At 44.6% G+C, this 17,204-nt stretch overlaps 1 protein-coding gene across 8 annotated transcripts in view; it reads right to left on the bottom strand.

Annotated features, from left to right (window-relative positions):
- MITF (melanocyte inducing transcription factor) overlaps window positions 1-16,461 on the bottom strand; it is a 111,359-nt gene extending 94,898 nt beyond the window's left edge. For 2 of the 8 annotated variants that reach the window (XM_074879114.1, XM_074879119.1), the window contains exon 1: window positions 16,179-16,460. In XM_074879114.1, coding sequence (XP_074735215.1) covers window positions 16,179-16,282 — 104 coding nt within the window. In that variant the 5' untranslated portion in view covers window positions 16,283-16,460. Of the gene's footprint in view, window positions 1-8,366; window positions 8,508-16,178 lie in introns of those variants that run through there. The other 6 variants (XM_074879115.1, XM_074879122.1, XM_074879112.1 and 3 more) reach the window with 5 other exon arrangements.
- Window positions 16,462-17,204: the final 743 nt, after the last annotated feature.

Genomic DNA, 17,204 nt, shown 5'->3' with positions numbered 1-17,204 from the left:
GCACTAAATGAGCACCTTCTGAACTCCAGAATAAAGTGGAGGTTAATTACTAAACCAGATTTTTAAGTGAGAGTAAAACTCTATTAATGCCTAAAGCAATGCTAAACTTGACAACTTAATTGAAGTTAAGCATTGCAGAGTTAAGCTGCCCCAACAGCTTTATTCAAGCAGCAGCTCACTGTGAGACCTCCCAAGATCCCACATTTTACCCAGATGACAGAGGACAGGACTCCTCCTGCTCCCAAATCTTGCATTTGCAGTGAGATACTCAGGTAGCATTTCAAGATGGCCTTGTGAGATGTCGAGACCTCTCCCCCAACCTGCTTCTCCTCATCTCCCTTGTATACTTCACGGAGCCTCAGAATAAACAAGGGAGACAAACAAAAGTGATGGGGTAAAAGGAGCTCTCACTGCAGGTAGTACAGGTAGAGGCAAAAACTCCCGTCAAGATCTGCCAGCATCCAGCATTCACATAGTATTAATTTTGTCACTGAGACACCTACCAGCTAACCAAGCCTTACAGCACCTTGGGAGCGCAGATACTGCTGTGCACTGTTTACCATCCAAAGTCATTTCATTTACATGAGAAAAGCCCCAAAGGACTGCATAAACGCAGATTATCATCCTCATCTATAAACTTAAAGTAAAAAGGACCACTGAGTCTACTAGGTCTCAGGTTTTTTGGAGCTTCTAGATGGCAATAAGTAACCAAGTCTCTTCCCCAGAAAGTGCTGCTCTGAGAAAACACCGTAACTTTCTGCTTATTTCTCAATTGTTATTGGAAATGCAAAAGGAACAAAGTCTGGAGCAGCAAACATGGTTTATTTTCTATACTTGATGTTTTGCCATTGCCAGTCAACTCCAGTTACCCAAACATGTCAGAGCCTGACAGTACAGAAAAATGAATGCAGCCTCAGAAAATACAAACTGGCAACTGTAGAGTCAGCACATGTTCATTTCTGTGTCTGATACCAAGTGAATCAAACAAGACTGCTATGGCAGGGCACAGCACTGGACTCTTACCTGCTACTGACAGTGTCCTTAGAGATTTGTATTTAACTGCTACACTTTATTTTACCCTGGAAGGCACTGAAGTAAACTTTCCCAGTAATTCCAGTAAACTTTTTTTATACTGAAGAACATACTCTGTAAGTTATCCAGTTTGCTGGTCCTTGAGGCTGACAAAAGCAAGCGACAGAAAACCGTAGTCCTAGATAACTGCATGATGCAGGACAGCCACAGCAAGCTCAGTCCCAACTGAAGCTTAGATACTCAATTCCATGTGATATTTATTTAACACAGGTTGGCAGCAGTGTATTGTGCACTGTCCCAATGAACAGAGGCACAGTTGCAGGTTACAAAAAGGCACTTTGTGCACAGCACACTAAGGAACCGATTCTAGAATTATCCCAGAGCACGAAATGGCCAAAGTTCATGTTTACTATTTTAGAAGTAATTTCAACTTTAGTGTATGAGTTCATAACAGACAAGTTAGTGCTGGTGCATCAAAGAACTGGAATATTTTAGTCAACAGCCTCATGGAATTATTATACACGTTAAACAGTCCAGATAACATCACAAGCGATGAGCATCTGTCAAATGCTTTGCACTAACACCACCAAGGTACAGTTTTGCAGCACTGGACACAACCTCTGCACTTAAGCTGAAGTGCTTATTAAATGTAATGTTATGTTGTAGGGTGCTTTGCATCCATCCACAATGGCAAATGACAGAGCAAAAAACTCGTTTGTGTCAAACAAGACTGAATCAAGACGAGGAAGAAAACCTTGGCGGCCTTTGAGACAAGACTGAAGGATGCAGAAGTTGTGCCCACCAGGTCTTCAACTATGCTTGTGCAACCAATTGCTTTTAGGACAACAATTTTGGTAAGAAATACATCCCCTTGCCTTACTTAGAAAAGCAAAGCTGAAGGCATGCAACTTGGGGAGGAGGTGTGCAGCCTCCTGCATACTTCATCTTGTGCACACTGTGATACATAAGTCAAAAAGTTTTTGAGTTATGTATAACTCAAAAAAACCCCACACTTTTTTACTGTAAGGATCATCAATACTGGAACAGGTCACCCAGAGCAGCTGTGGAGTTTCTGTCTTTGGAGATACTCAAAACCCAATGAGACATGGCTCCCAGCAACCTACTCAACACGATGAACAACAGAGCTGTACGAGATCATCTCCAGAGGCATCACTTAAGCCTGTTGAAAATAACCCTATTCCAAATTTTCAGAACCTGTCCACATGACAGCCGGTATTAAGAGTAAGGATGCTGTAGTTGGCTTTGAGAACCTAGCCTGCATTCAGAAAGCTGCAGTCACATACAGGGTCTTTTTCAGAGGAGCCACACAAGCACTTATTATCACAGCACACACATGTGAGTGTTCAAGGAACTGTTCTTCATGATTTAAGCACATTCAAATCTAAATACTTATCTCTCAAATGCCTAAAACTTTCCAGTGTCAAGAACTTGAACACTTTCCTTCCCCTCATGTAAAAAAAACCCAAACAAAACAAACAAACAAAAAAAACCAAAACCACCCAAAACCCAAACACATAAGTCAATGCTATCATCAGGACATCAGAAACTAAACAGGCAGTTAAGTTTTTTTGGGGAAAAAACCAAAACAAAAAAACCCCTGATTGACAGTGCTCTTCCTCTGTTAAACAGACTATACTGAAATTCAGTTAATTCTGCATCTCATGCATTTATCTTTTTCTAGTGAGACTTTTTACTTTTATAAGTAGTATTTCAACGAAAGTGGAATATATTAAAATCACAGTGTCAGGCTCAAAAGTACATCAGATTTAACAGCCTGCCATATGCTGAACACTCTTCTCCCCATCCAACAACGTGTTCAAACCATGAGCTGAAACTTAAGCACAGTCGTGAGCAGCACAGCTCACGTGCTTAAGGTTTGCTGGATCAGGGTAGAACACTCCTGTGTTTGTTACAGCCCCAGGGCTGCAACAAGTTTAAACCTACGAGTACAAAACCAATTGAATTATTTAAGATTCTGAAATAAAGAATACCTGGAAGTGTTTTGCAGAACAGAGGTTTGATCAAGGGAGGTCTTTAAATATATGCTTAAACTTCAGCTGGCGTTTAGGTCTGATCTCTTTCAAAGAAGCCTCGGCATGAATGCTGGATGCTTTCTTTAGCATGCAGCTCCCACTATGCCAAGGATTCAAAACACATTATGGGGGGAAAAAAACCACCAAAGCCTATGGCAGGCATTTGCTCAGGGAGAATGCTTTTGGGAGAGACTATATATCATTTTAATATTTCAATTATTCTTACAACTTCAAACAAGCCGAAGTTATTTCTAAAATTCCAGGTCATAAACCAGCACATAGGTACCTCCCTGAATTTTAACTCGAATTCTCATCTTCATCTAACAAGATGCCAGGAAACAGAAAAGAGCCTGTAACCAAAAACTTCGATAAAATTCAGTTAAATTATCCAGATGGTTTTCATTCCACAGAAAATACTAAACCAGCAGTTTGTAGAGCATAGCATTTTCTAAATACACAAAATAAAGAGAAGACAATACACAAGTGGAAAGTGCAAATGCTGAGCCCATTATATTTTTGTTCCGGCAGAAATGCATCACAATCAATACAATCTTGCAGTTCTAGAGCACCCATCTTTCTGCTACCAGGGGCACTCTGCAACTGTAAGTGCCACCAAACAAAGCATTCCTACTTTGACCACTGATTTTTCTCCTACGCTACACGCAAAAAGGAGGAACTGCATTTCCATCACATAGCCCGCAAAGCCCAGCATTCCCTATAGCACTGCAAGAAGCCAAACAGCAGCTACTGAGCAACCTATGTACTTTGGATGACTCTGCAAGCAGCCAAATTTAGCATTTCTCCAAAGCACTGCCTGATTCTGTAGCTCTTAAATACAGGGAAAACTGTCTTAGATTAAATAGTGATTACAGAATTGGAATTTCAAGAGCTGTGGAGGTCCTTGCCACAAAAAATAAATGCACTGAAAAGAGACAAGGACAGATACTGCAATTTTTCGCACTGTGTTATTTAATAAACCTCAATGCAAAGGTATTAAAGTACTGATGGGATACACACATCAGATAATTGTCTGACAACACCAGAAATCATTCAAATCCACCACCAGCGGAATTAGAAAACTAATCAGAAAGATCAGCAAGAGATGAGCCATGGAAAAATATCTCTGCAGTTACAGATGGATATTCATCCCTTTTACACGGCATCTCACTACAACGTTTCATAGCAACAGGGCAGGAGTTATCAGATAGCAGGGGATGAGACTGGTAACCATACAAACCAGTACCATCCTCCAGCTCATAGCACGTCTCAAAAACAGTATGAGAAAACAGGCAAGTAAGCAAACCCAGTACTTATACAAGGAGGAGCTGTAAGAAATCACTAAAGCATTTCTTCTTTAGATCATTAATATGTTTTTTTCCTGCAGTACTGCTGGTTCTCCACATTAGCCAGCCAGGATGGCACAGGCAAGAGCATCACCACGATTTGCTGAACACTGCACCACAACAAGAGCACGTTGATGCTTTCGCAATGCTTTGGGAGAGCAGGAGCTGTCATCTTCCATGTGCCTCTGTCTCTGTGCCTACCTAAAAGAGCTCCACTGCCCAGGCTGAGCGGAGAAGCTCTGGGTATGAAAGCGGTGGGATTACCAGCTGAGACTGCACCCACCACCAGAGAAGCTCAGGTTGCAGGTCACTGCAAGAGCCACCTTTTCTCACCAGCCTTTCACTGAGCTGGTACACAGCGCGACACGTGGCACAGCAGAACAGCATTCAGGAACACAAGATCACCAGACCTGTTCTTCTGAAGGTCTATTTATAGTCTCAAGTGGTGCTGCAAGGCCAAAGGCCAAATGGTCAACAGTTTCAAAGAGCAAGTCCCTGAAGATCCCACCTGAGACACAAGAACACAAACACACACCCCGGATCGGTGCAAGAGGGAAATTTTGTGCTGTGGAGACCATGGCACCCCAGCACAACTCTTAAAAGCACCTTCATTAGAAAGGCTAAGTGAGGGATAATTAACAGTCTCCTCCACAAAGGAGGACTCCTTTGGAAAGACAGTAATTACTGCCTACTCAGAGGGATCTCTCCCAGAAAGCAGGAGGCTGCTGTAAAGGTAGGATGGCCAATTCCTTTGGGAAATACCAAAAAAGCTGCAAGAAACACCCTCCTCAGCTCTGCAAATGTGCAGCAGCAGCAGCACCAGGCCCCTTCCAGCCAGTCCTGTTCTCTTTACAGGGGCAGCTCCAGCACCTTCAAGATCCCCGTAACAGGCAGTTTCATTTCACGCTTGTCTACATTACCCAACATGCTTGAAAAACAGAAAGCCCTTGCTGGCTCACAGCATCTTCAGGACTAACAGCTCCTACAGCACAGCAAATATCAAAAGCTGCATTAGCTGGGAACCAAATTATCACTTGCAGAATAGTTTTGCAATTAGATTGAAACTGTAAATTGTGCAACGAGCTAAATCAAAAAAACAAGTTTGTGACAGAGACATGATCTTATTTCAGCTCCTGCCTTACTTTACTCCTTAGTAACTCACTTCTACACAGGTTCAAGCTTCTCTTGCTGTACCATGAATGATTTCACATTCCTAAAAAATTAAGCACTCTTAAGAAATAACGTATACTTGTCTCACTCTTAATACACACCTTTGCCTGACAGCTTCCTCATGCATACATACCACCCAGAGAGGCCCTTCGGCCAGGAGTACCATCAGAGTCCATACCACCTTTCGACTTCCTTGCCTTTCTGCAACAATTCAGAAATCTCTGGTTCCTACAACTCTAAACATGTTTTCCATTCGTCCAACTATCTGTGCCCCAAATATCACCATTCGCATTTCAAGCAGGTCCCCATATTCCATGCTGTGACCTCAACTACAGAGATTTGGACAACTACCTTTTAGAAACAGATGGAGCTGAAAACGATCTAATTTCTGAACACACCTTCCTTGCCTCCTGGTAGAGAGCTGTTCCACTTTGTACAAGTAATTATTTTCCGGAGCAGCATGAGAACCATCCCAGGTAAATTCTCACTCCCTTGTGTTACATCAAGCCACTCTGGCCCCTACCAGTTCAATGAATACTATACAAGGCAAAATGGAGTAGCTTCTGAAAAACAGACACCTCAAGAAGCCCACAGTTTACTGGTTTGGGCAGTGGACATGCTCAATCCCATGTTTTGAGTCACAGATGAGACTGGAACTCAAAACTTGTGTCCCAAGTAGATAAAGCTGGGGTAGGGGGACATCGTACTACCTGCTCTTCCTCCTGTCTGTAAGAGCAGACCTGTCTTTGGCACGTCACTCCAAGAAAGGTTTAGCAACAGCTCAGCTAGACCAGACAACCGAATCTTCAAGGGACAGCATTCAACACCAACACCAGCCTCTTACACCCTTCACTGGCTGACTCAGGCAATCCCCCACTCCACATGCCGGTTTTCACAAGCCTTCTTTGAAGCCACCTTTCCCCCATGCATTCTGTAAGGAACCCAGACACCTACCTCATGGGGTTTTTTTAATTCCACTAAGCAGCAGAACACATAAAAATGAGATGATGCAACACTAAACCAAAGTTCCCCTTATGAATATAGCCCTAGGTGCCCAACAGGATGTGACAGGTGGACAGGCAGGTGAGCTGAGCAGGAGGATGAGGTCACGAAATGAGCAGTTGCACAGCACACTACTAATCTTAAATTCCAAACTCATTATGCACAAGCCTAACAAACAAAGGACCAGCTTAAGAGATTTACAATGTGCCTTCTCCAAGGGTGGAATAATTATTTATCAGATAGCAACCTTCGTGTTACAACAGCAATAAATACATAAATGATCCCAGCAACTCTTCTGAACCATGTCTACATCTTCACTAAACAGACTGACATCTGGGATGTGCCTTTGGCTTGGCTGAGCTTGGGTAGAATTGTAAATATTCAGTACAAATAACATAAAGCTTGCTAGATTGAGCAGAAACCCAAACGCAGGAGTTAACGGCATCCCAGGGGACCCACTGCAAGAACCCCACACCCCCCTGAACTCCTTCCAGCTTCCAGTGAACAGCCCATAAGAGTTTTTTCCCTTTGCTTTTCTGTGAGATCATTCCGTCCTGCACATGTACACATCTCAATATCATTCTGATGTCATTCTCTCAGGTTGCAACTGTTATCCAGGCTGAAGTCCACAGACATTATAAAAAGGGGTTGTACCTCTGTATTCCTAGTTTGGCTTTACAGCTGCACACTACCACACAGGGACACATCCAGAAAAAGCACTTCCGAAGTCAGTCATATTTTATACAAACTGTCTCCTTCTTTATTTAGATAAAACCCAATTAATCCTGAAAGGAAATAGTAAACGTGCACAAAACATGCTCAGCCAGGCTCCCCCACTCAGATATCCCAATGACCCTTTTCGATCTCTACTGTCCTATTCAGACTTCCCAATTTGAAGTTCCAGGACCACAATTTCCCCCTTGCCCATACTCCCCATCTCTTGCCATCTGACAGCTTCCAAAGCCTGCTCCCACCTTCTCAACCTGAAACAGTTTCCAGCTGATTTAGCTCCCTCACGAGTTTTCTAGCTAGCTGCTTTTCCTCCAGAAAGGATCACAGTAATTCCTATTTTTTGTATGTGTTTACACGGTACAACAGGATAGCTGGCAGTAAGATTAGTAACAATCATTCATCATTCCCATCTCCATTCTCTGAAGCACCCTTCATTTGGGACATTCTGGTTGTTCCCACCATTACTTGTTACTTTTCTCTGGTCTCCAGACCTCAACGCCCCTGCCCTGCTAGGTGTCTACTATTCATACAGCAGTTTGTGTTCTCACAGACTGCAAAGACAAGAAACGGTATCTCAGCATCCCAGGGTTACAGGCAAGCTTTGACAATACAGCATCTTGTTACTGGAGTGATGCTTTAAACACATTAAACGTGTCAAGCTTCCAGTGCCTAAATATCTCAAAGACGATCAACATCTTTCCAGGCACCCAAAACACTAATCTTCACCATGTAAAGTCCTTTTCACCTCAGGATTCATCACAAATAAATTCTTTAGTGTAACAGTAGGCCAAACCAGGCACATAATCCTTGCGCACAGACAAATGAAGCTTGCCTTTGTAGGTTTGAACAGATACAAATCTCCTTCCTACTCCCTGCAACTTCACAAGCAGTCTCACAAGATGGTCTGAGAAGACCAGGCGCCCCCCCCCGCCCCCAGCACGGCTCACCCAGCCACACCAGCCTAAGCAGCAGGTTCGGGTGGTTTACACCCATTTTGTGTCAAAAGAGCAGCACAAACAGAGGTGCAACGTACCTGTGAAAGTAGATCACCCTTTTTTGGGAAGCATTTAAGGAGGATGAATCCAGTTCTTCCAAGAGATGGGAACTGCCGCATCATCTCAAATGCGACTGTTTCCCTTAGCCGAAACATCCCTACAAAATACCGACTGCGGGATTGATCTCCAGCCGCCTGACACCATACCTGTGGTATTCTAGAGTAAGAGAAAAAGGGTCTGAAAAAAAGATATTGGTTTGTTCTTGATGCTCATTTCTCCAAGTAATACAGAATTCATAAACTCCACATCTGCAAATGTATGTCTGCCTACATTGTAAACGAATAATCTTCATGGGAACTGATTTTAAAAAAAACTTGTTTACTGTTAGAGGCTGTTAATTACAACATTAAAATACTAGCCCGAACCCTACATTAAACTTGCATTCTGTTTTACATAGCAGTATAGGTAACAATCATCACAGCAAGCAGCTCTGTTGGCTCGTGCTGGAAGAAGTAATTATACAGCACAGCAACGCATTTTTGCCCTTCAACCTGCCAGTCCAGTCTACGCAGCAGCTGTGAGCAGCAGGTCAGGGCGGAGGAGCCTACAGAGGCTTTCTACATAATCACTTACCACCGAAGAAAAAAAAAAAAACAAAAACTATAAACCACCAGACCCTGGCTTGCATGCTTGGCAGAAAGCTGCTAACGCAAACATTACAGCAGCCCTTGCAGCAGAGATGTTACCAGAAAAAATGAGCTCGATCCAAAGGCACTATTAGTGGTTAAAGTATTAGCTAGCAGTTGTATTGCAAGCCTTCCTCATTAATTTCAGTTTTTATACTTGTACCAGTGATACCCACACCATTCTCTTTCCCTTGGACACTCCTATGTCCTCTTTGAAACACTTATTCCCAGGGGAAGCCCACAGAGGTCAATGACCGGGGCCTATGCAAGTCGCAAGCTGAAATTCTGGCCAAAGATACTGGGACAAAGCCCTTTCAAAAGGCACCCCAAAATTACTAGTGCCCATCCACAGTGAGCAGACCCTTGGCATGTCTAACACTGCAAACCACACGTAACTTCTACCTTGGAGATGGGCTGGAGGACAGGCTGCTCTGTTTCAGACTGTATTAACAGTCTTCGGTTCCAGTGAACTTAAATTCAATCTTGACACCCAAAGCAGCCTCAGCTTTTTTACAGCTGTTGCAGATAAAGCAGTAACATTGTTATATTATGAATATGCAACAATATTCCTTTTCCTGTGGTGTTTTTCCCCACTTTGAAGTGTAAAACTACATGCAAGTCAATAGTCCTGTTACTGTTCAGCTGTTGGGATTATTAAAAATAAATAAATAAAATAATCTCAGTTCTAGTATAATATGACAGTGATGCAATGGTTAACTGTCCAGCAAAATCTGCCATGCCATGCTGCTTAATCATGTTGTCTTTGTACCAGCAAAAATCATATTAAAAGACAGTTAATGTTACCAAACAAAAATGTTACAACCAATGTATTTCAAAAACTTTTTGAATCCAAAATAGAACAAGACAGACAATAATGGCCAAGAGCCTGACCAGCTTAATGGAAGTTGGACTCTCATTTTGTTCTCAACACTGAAACAGCAAATTATTCTCGGAAGACAATTAACAGCCAACACGCAATTTCAATTTTGAGCGAAAAGTAAACAGAAAATTACTCCTTCCATTTCATTTTTGAAGTCTTTAAGTGTGTTGCTTTAGAAAGCAAAGCTAGAAACAGGAGGACAGCATAGTAAGTGTCAGAACAGGTTTCTCCTGTACCCTCATTTTTAAGCAGCTGTACAGATTTCTTCCCATTAAATTTTTAATCATAGAATGTAGCGAGAGGCTGGATTTGTTTATAAAGTAATGCATCTGCAAGTCTCTTCTGCTCTCGTTTCCCAGCTTTCTTCTAGATCCTGACCAAACCGTACAGCAGGAGTTAGTCATGCTGCCTACCACCATGCTGGAAAGGACCTCTGATACACCACCCTACGTGCCAAATAAAAACATACACAGCACAGAATAAGCTCTGCAATGATTTCTTAATCACAACTGGTAGATTCACAGCAGCCCCAAAAATCCTACTCCAGAGGCTTATGGAATTACCTCCACTACATGTGGGGAAACGAGCAGCGCCAGGGGCACCCCACCACATCAGCAGGGCTGCATCTGTTTATTTTCAGTCATTTAAAAGGCAGAAGAATATATTGATTCAAATTATTACCTGGATTCTCTATATTGATAGCAGCCAGCTAGGGAAGCTTCGTGCTCACCAGAAAGGTGTAGATTTATTTCATGCAGAGTGCATACATACTTACACACAACTAATACAGCCAGCAGTCTGATAAATAAAAATACATGTGCATGCTAAAAGGTGCACAGTCAGTGCAATCAGCTCAGCCTCAAAATATCTGTGTACTCTCTGATCAGCCTGGCAGCTAAACAAAATCCTCCCGAGGAAAGCAGGCCAGGGAAGCAAAAAGGTGACGTTCAATAGTTCATATCAAAGCAAATGCTGAACTGAATTTCATGGGCTATTTCTGTTTCCTTGCTAAACAGCAAAGGCCTACTGCAAATAACAGTTTCGCAGAAGAGAAAAGGTCAGCAAGGATTTCTCACCATGGAAAACACTCTGCTACAGACAGGGAGCAGCACCGGCTCCCAGTATAAGGAAATATAAAGAAATACTGCTTATTGTCTCCACATGTTTATACAATAGACACTCCAATCGCACCCTTTCCTTTTAAGACTGTTTTCAAAAATAACAAAGTACAAAAAGATGTGGCAGGGGTTTCCTTCCCAGTGAAGCAAATTTGAGGTGCAAAATAAACATGGGATTATTGACTCACTAACAAAAATGTTACCGAGAGATTTGAGAGAGACATACTTTCAGCTTAGCTCTACTCCCACTGATGTCGGTTAAGACTTTTACCATTGACTTCAGTCAGTGCTAGCCTACATATCACTTTAAACTCAGCTATTATTACCTTTTAGTTTAAAATATGTACTGTTCCTCTGGAACAGACGGAAAAATATTTCAGGAACTTTTTAAATCTGTTCCTCCAAGATACTTTTTTTTTTTTTTTAAACACACTGAGACGCGGTTCCTGGATGCAAGCACATGTGACCTGTTCTAAATAAAGGATATTTTCCACTTCTTGCACAACTGGAACAGATATAAGCAGTAGCTTGAACAAACTGCATTGCAGAACCCAACCAGAATATAAAACACTTGAATAAGATCCATAAATAGCAGTAATATGAAAAGACTACCTCCAATAGGGCACAAACTCAATGTTGAGAAGCCTAATGTAATCAAGTTCAAATTTAATCACGCTGCAAAGTTCATTTACGAAATTAAATTTGATCATCTGCAGACTGAGGTACTTTAGAAAAGTCCTCTTTGGCTCCACAGTAAGTACACATTTCAAAAATGTGTGCCTCTTTGGTGAAATTAATATTTCCTCAACAAACACTGTGTATTAAAAGGGAAGTTTTAACTAAATCAAGATGTCAATGTTTAGCACAGGACAAGAAAAGAGGGGAAAAAATGGGGAAAAAAAAGAAAGTGCTTTAAAGAGGATTCTTACTGGATAAACATGAGGTACTAGCTGATATAAGTAAAATATTGGAGATTTACATTAAAAAACACATTTAGACACCAGGAATTGTGATAATTTTATAAAAACTTCACTGCTTTAATAATGACAAACTCTACATCTCAATGCTATTGCTCATAAAGCAAGAATAAGCCTCCTAAAAAACTACCATGCAACATAAAAGCATTTCCCAATAATTTTTTCCACTAAAAATACTTCAGTAACTGCATCATTCAGGTGCTTTTTAACCAGTCTGAAAACAAATAAGCTGGGAAAAGGAAACAGAAAATAGCACAAATAGTAATTTACCTGCAGGTACATGGTTTTATTAAGGCAGTAAATTACATCAACTGACAATAATTTGCTGGCACTTGCTAAGCTGCGCGTAACCATCCAAAGGGACACGCATTAGAGAGAAAAGCAATATAAATTTTTTTTGCTGCATTTGGCACACCTGGGTTAGTTCAGATTGCCCTGCACAGAGGCAGACTGTAAAGTCTTTACTTCCAGACACCAGTTTGATATCCAAAACATTGCTTTAATACGTCAAATGATTTAAAGAATCCACATTAGCAGTATAATAGATGGAACTTAAGCCTACAGTGCCCTGATGACTGCATGGAGACACATCAGGATCTGTGTTTACTTTTGGTAATAACTGATTATTTTCTTCAACTAATTACCGGAAAATAAAACTCCATTGATTTCATTGTGCACTGCTTGCACCAGAAAACTTATTTACTTTTTCATTACACAAACACATACATATTTAAGTGTATGCACTTATAAATTAAAACTATGATCCTCTGGAAATACGTCATGAGAAGAGTAAAGTATGAATGTGAGGGAAAAAAAAAATAAATCTCATTGTCTTACTGGCTAGTCATACAGTCCAGCTTCCTCCCACAGTGAAAAGCGACTCTGGAGAAACCAAAGTGACTGAAACATCTTCTCAGTTTTCAAAGACATTCAACCACAGCAAATTCCAGAGAACCCTTAAATGTAGCTAGCCCTTAGCACAAGAAGCTAACTTCTCATGAGTCTGAGCGGTTTAGGAAATATGGTTGGCACTGATGTATCTCAGCCCCATGTATTCTCTTCATCCCTTGTGATTAAAGCTTTTTGCTGGGCTTACATTTTTCCTTGGCCTCTAGCATTCAATTGTGGCTTGGCCTAAGTTAGTACAGTATTTACTGCAAAAAGCTTTTATTATCAGACCCCTTGCGGCTTTGGATTGCAGACTTGAATTATGAAATATGGAGTAACTGCGAGGGCACACTGAAGAGGAGAAATCTTTAACTGGATGCCGTACATTGGAAAACAAGCGATCTGGGAGGAAGTGAATAGGAGAGTTTTACTGCGTGAAGGACAGCAATATCGTCAGGGCTGAGTTAAACTGGGCAACAAAAAGAGTTTCTTCTTGGTTCAGAGCATTGGCATTCTTACATTTTTCTGAGCTGGATGGCTTTTTCTACGTACTCACAATTTCAGCTGCTATGAGTAAGCCAAGGATGCTTCTCACCTCATGGTTAAAACAGATCAGAAAAAGGCCTGAACGTTGCTAGGAAATCAGCAGTTCTCACCAGGGAAAAAGAGTAGATTGCTATTTAGACTCATCTCCTAACATCAGCTATTGCCTCTGGTTTACTGGCTCCCCAGGCACCTTTCCAGAGCAAGGCTGTGAAGAAGACAGCAAGGAAGCAATTCCCACGGCCACAGTCCCATTGCTACACCACGCTGACCTGGTGCTGTTCCACTGACTGCTATGCAACTACTCCTGATTTACATCCACAGGAGAAAGCAGCAGGGTGATGTTGGATACCCTTGATAATCATCAGTCAGACTGGCTTCAGGCCTGAGCAAAGCTGAAGGACTACAGAAGACCTCTTAGATTACGATCTGCACATCATAAAACAAACAGGTTTGTGAACAACTTTTGCCTCTTGTTATCACCAAGTTTTATCAGCCTGGCTCCAGGGACAGGTTTATATGGACCTGGCAGGGGCCCCTGGCTCCTTTGCTTCTTCATCTCCCACAAGACCAGGAAGACAACCAAGACTCTACCTGGAGGTAAGAGCTGTACGTGAGCTGGGCAGGTTCCACGCTGAGGTTAACATGTCAGTTTGCTATCTGCCAGAAAAACCATGCGTTGTTATTTCACCCTCGGGGCTCCCTCTTCTCGTATGCATGGGTACGTGTGGAGAGACATAAGGCAGACTGGGGCAAGCTGGTCACCTTCCTACCCAACAAATCCTCCTGGAAACATCAGGACTGGTGTTGGCCCGAGGCACCGCCAGAATGTCAGGATGACTGACACGGGGGTCCCTTTAAACTCAAAGGTGGGCAGCACTGGCTCTGCAGGAGTAGCAGGTGAGAAGGTGCTGCGGCAATTTACTCTAGGGACTTTTGAAGTGACAACATCTAGAAGATGGCCAAATACTCCAGTGCTTCAATACAGAGTATCTTTACTAGTTTCCCCCTGAGAGAACAACGCAGGGACACATTCGGGTCCCAAAGCATCAAGTCACAGGAATTAAAAGCAGTTGGAACATCTGTGCAGGGTGACATGCAGACCTGCTACCTGTGCTCCATGCCCACACCATCTGAAGACAGAGACAAACTCCTGACGACAAAGTGGATGACCATAAAGGGACAAATCCTGCACGCCAGTTCAAACCCACAGCTGACACAAACAGGGCTATTTGACAACGCTACAGTTATCATGCTCTACCCCACGACTGCTGCACTCCACCAGCGACACAGGCACTGAACCCAAAGCCCTGTGGGTGTCCCAGCTGCCTCCATCACAGCTGGAACCCACCACTGCAGGTGAACCCATATTATCTGTGCTGTCCTCTCCACACACCACTCTGGCTTCCAGCTAATTACCTAGATAACAGCAACCACCCCGCACAACCTCAGAGGGCAGAGGAGTTCTGGCAGCTTTGGTGAGACTGGCTGGCCTGGCAGGCTGTGAAAGGCTGCACATCACCACCACTACGTGCACCGCTTCTTGGCAATACCAAAGGTTCAACGCGAGATAGGGCTGCTCTGAAGACAGGCTGTAGGAGGTGGCCCCCCATTTACCAGTCCTTGCAACAGTGACAGAATTTTTAGCATCTTCTGCTACAACATCTTCAGTGTAAGCATTCAGAGCATGATCAAAAATTCATTTGTTTACTCTGAAGTCTGTCTAACAGGCAGCACAACCTCAGCTCATTCCAGCACAATTGTTTGAAAATATTTACCTTCTCATTCATTTTTCAAATGCACGCACAGACGTACGAAGAGCACTGTTCCAAACTAAAACCCATGCCAGACTTGATTACAAACAAGATAGACTCGCAGCAACAACCTTTTATATTCGATTGAGTACTGTTTAGGGGAGTGTTGTGATGAAATGGAGGGTTCGTTACTGCCAGAGTACTTTGAATGAAAGAGCAGTGGGAGAAACACGCCACTGCTGACAAGGTAGATGCTCAAGGCACGGGAGAGCACTTACTTGCTTTCTTTTTCCAGCACTAGGATGGAAAGCAGGTATCTAACACCCCGCAAGGGAGAGAAACACACATCGCCGTATTTCCCTTTAAGGGCCCTATCTATGCAACGCAGCCGCTCCAGATAAAAATAAAGCATCTATCTCGGGGAGAAAACACTTTAGGGAGAAAGTGACACACCTAGGCAAAAGTTTCCAGTCCCCAAGAACGAGTAGCAAACCTGCTCTCAAAGTCAAAACAAAACCCACAAGCCCCCAAAACAGCCTTACGTGCCCCAAGACCTTGCAACAACTCTGCAGCTTTGCGCTGACCCCACCCGAGTGCCGCCGCACCTGACGGGGAAGGGGGTGGGGAGGGGAACACACACGACGGGGGGCGGGAGCGGCGCTCACCGGGGGCAGGTGCCCCAGTACCTCGTGTCCCGCGTGTGTGTGTGTGTGTCCACTCCACGCCCCGAGGAGCCCACGGGCGGCGGGGGCTCCCCCGGCGTGACAGCGAGGCCCCGCACGGCCAACAATGCCCTTTACATAACGCCGGCCCGGCCCGCCCTCCCGCCCAACAACGCCGCTATTATGGCAGGAAGCACTAAATGGCCGCCCCGCTGCGCACGATGCCTCCCCTCAGCGCGGCGACGAGGTGGAGGGGGGGGGGGGGCAGCCGTATTTTTAGCCTTTCCAAACGGCCTTGACCGAACGCGAGGCCCCGTCCAAACGGGCGGCCGGCCGCCCCACCTGCTCTTGAGGGGCTGGCTCTTCAGCTCGTAGTAGGTCTTGGGCTCCTCGTGGAACTCCTCGCCCACCTCGAAGTCCGGCACGATCCCCGACTCCGCCTGCATCGTCGCCGCCGCCGCCGCTGCGAGAGGGAGAGACGGGAGGTTACCGCCGCCGCCGAGCCCCGCCGCGCCGCCCGCTCCCGCTCCCACACACACAGACAGCGCCGCCGCCCGCCCCGCCTGGGACTTGTAGTCCGCCCCGGGGCCGGCCCGGCCGCCTCCGCCCGCTGCGCACTACAACTCCCGCCGGGCCGCGCCGGGAAGGGCCGGGCCGGGCCCGCCGCTGTCAGCCGGGGGCGCCGAGCCGTGCCCGCCACCTGCCGCCCCCCCTCCCCGCCTCTGAGGGCTGACGTCACGCGGCTCTGACGACAGGCGCCCGCCAGAGGTGCCGCGCGTGACGTCACGCCTGCCCACGGCTGGGCGGGCTCGTCCCGCCGGAGGGCGGCGGGTTCCCCCCACACCCCCGCGTCACGGAGGGACGAAGGCAAAGGGGCTTTTCACCCTCACGTCCGCGGCAAGGTCGGGCGAGGGGTGATGTCGGACGGGCCGGCGGTCAGGGCGCAGCGACATTCCCGCGCAGGCCTTGGCCTTGTCGGAGTTCAGCGGTGGAGGTGGGGTTACGTCAAGCAGAGGAGGATGTGACGGCTTTGAATGCAAACAACGGAGGATCTAGAGGGGATAGAGGGTGTGACACTTAGGGTCATGAATTTTCCCGGGTACAAAAGTGATGGGCGTTCCATCCCAGGACTGTGCAGTTTGCAGAATAAATTCTCGGCACGAGAATTTGTAGCACTACGAGGCTTCCTTCAAACTTTGCCTTTATAAATAGGCAAAAACTCATAAACGTTGTGAAGAAAGGTGCAGTAAAATTAGACATTTGAGAGACGGCTGGATTTAGATTATTTTCAGCGGAAATTTTTTAATGCCTCCTCGTCTTCCAGATTGGCTCCTGCAGGATTAGGAAACTAAGATGAGGTAATCTTTG

This window comes from Strix uralensis, chromosome 10 (assembly GCF_047716275.1).
Source record: "Strix uralensis isolate ZFMK-TIS-50842 chromosome 10, bStrUra1, whole genome shotgun sequence".
NCBI lineage: Eukaryota > Metazoa > Chordata > Aves > Strigiformes > Strigidae > Strix > Strix uralensis.
The sequence above is the reverse complement of the archived record's forward strand: the minus strand, read 5'-3'. Positions and strand labels throughout refer to the sequence as shown.